The 751-nt window shown below is 42.5% G+C and overlaps 1 protein-coding gene across 1 annotated transcript; it reads right to left on the bottom strand.

Moving 5' to 3' along the window:
• Positions 1-81: 81 nt before the first annotated feature.
• On the bottom strand, positions 82-671 carry LOC110034477 (temperature-induced lipocalin-1-like; the record flags this gene model as incomplete). Its single annotated transcript, XM_020738735.1, has 1 exon — positions 82-671. A coding segment is annotated over exon 1 (378 nt), but the record flags the coding sequence as incomplete, so codon positions are not given.
• Between the last annotated feature and the right edge of the window lie 80 nt (positions 672-751).

The raw sequence follows: 751 nt of genomic DNA, 5'->3' as shown, positions 1-751 counted from the left end.
AAAAACCCTCCCATCAAAATATTTATTAAACAAAAAAAATATGAATAATCGACAACATACATCAAAGGCAACAATACTAACCCAGAGATAGCAGCGAGTCGGCTCTCCAATAAGCGCGATGGTATAATCCGAATCAAGGTAGAGAACCCAATAGTTGCCGATGACGGGAATAATCGGGAAAAAGGGAGGAACGTAGAACTTCACCTTGAACTTAGCCTCATCGCTGTTGGGATCTGCCTTATAAGCTGAACCCTCGATAGCATCCCTCTTTCCACGGCTCCAGGTCTCGTTTAGAACATGTACCGTCCCATCAGCATTGAGAGAATAGGTGGCGCGGGTGTTCTCCCCGTCTTTGGGTTGAAAGAAGGAAGGTATCGAAGCAATCTCATACCATCTTCCCACGTACCTCTGAAGATCCAGACCGCGGACTACGGTCATCTCTTTGCTCTCTTTCCCCATTCTATCTTTCCTTTTTGATTTTGCCTCTTCGATCCGTTGGAGTTGCAGAGGGTTTCTGGTGCTTTTATGGATGAACTTCTGAGCCCAGTAGTAGAAGACGAGAGAGGATAATGCTCGAGGAAGAAGTAGGGTGAGGTGGCGGATTTATGGCGCCATGTAACTATGTTCTCATCTTCTGGAATTTTCGATTTTGCTTTCTTTTGAAGAAAGGTTCGAAAGGAGGGCACTGGAGATAGAATTACCCATAGATTTAATATTAATAATTTTATTATTATTATTATTATTATTATTA

The sequence above is a fragment of the Phalaenopsis equestris genome, unplaced genomic scaffold (genome assembly GCF_001263595.1).
Source record: "Phalaenopsis equestris unplaced genomic scaffold, ASM126359v1 Scaffold188562, whole genome shotgun sequence".
Classification (NCBI taxonomy): domain Eukaryota; kingdom Viridiplantae; phylum Streptophyta; class Magnoliopsida; order Asparagales; family Orchidaceae; genus Phalaenopsis; species Phalaenopsis equestris.
This window is presented reverse-complemented; position numbering and strand designations above follow the sequence as displayed.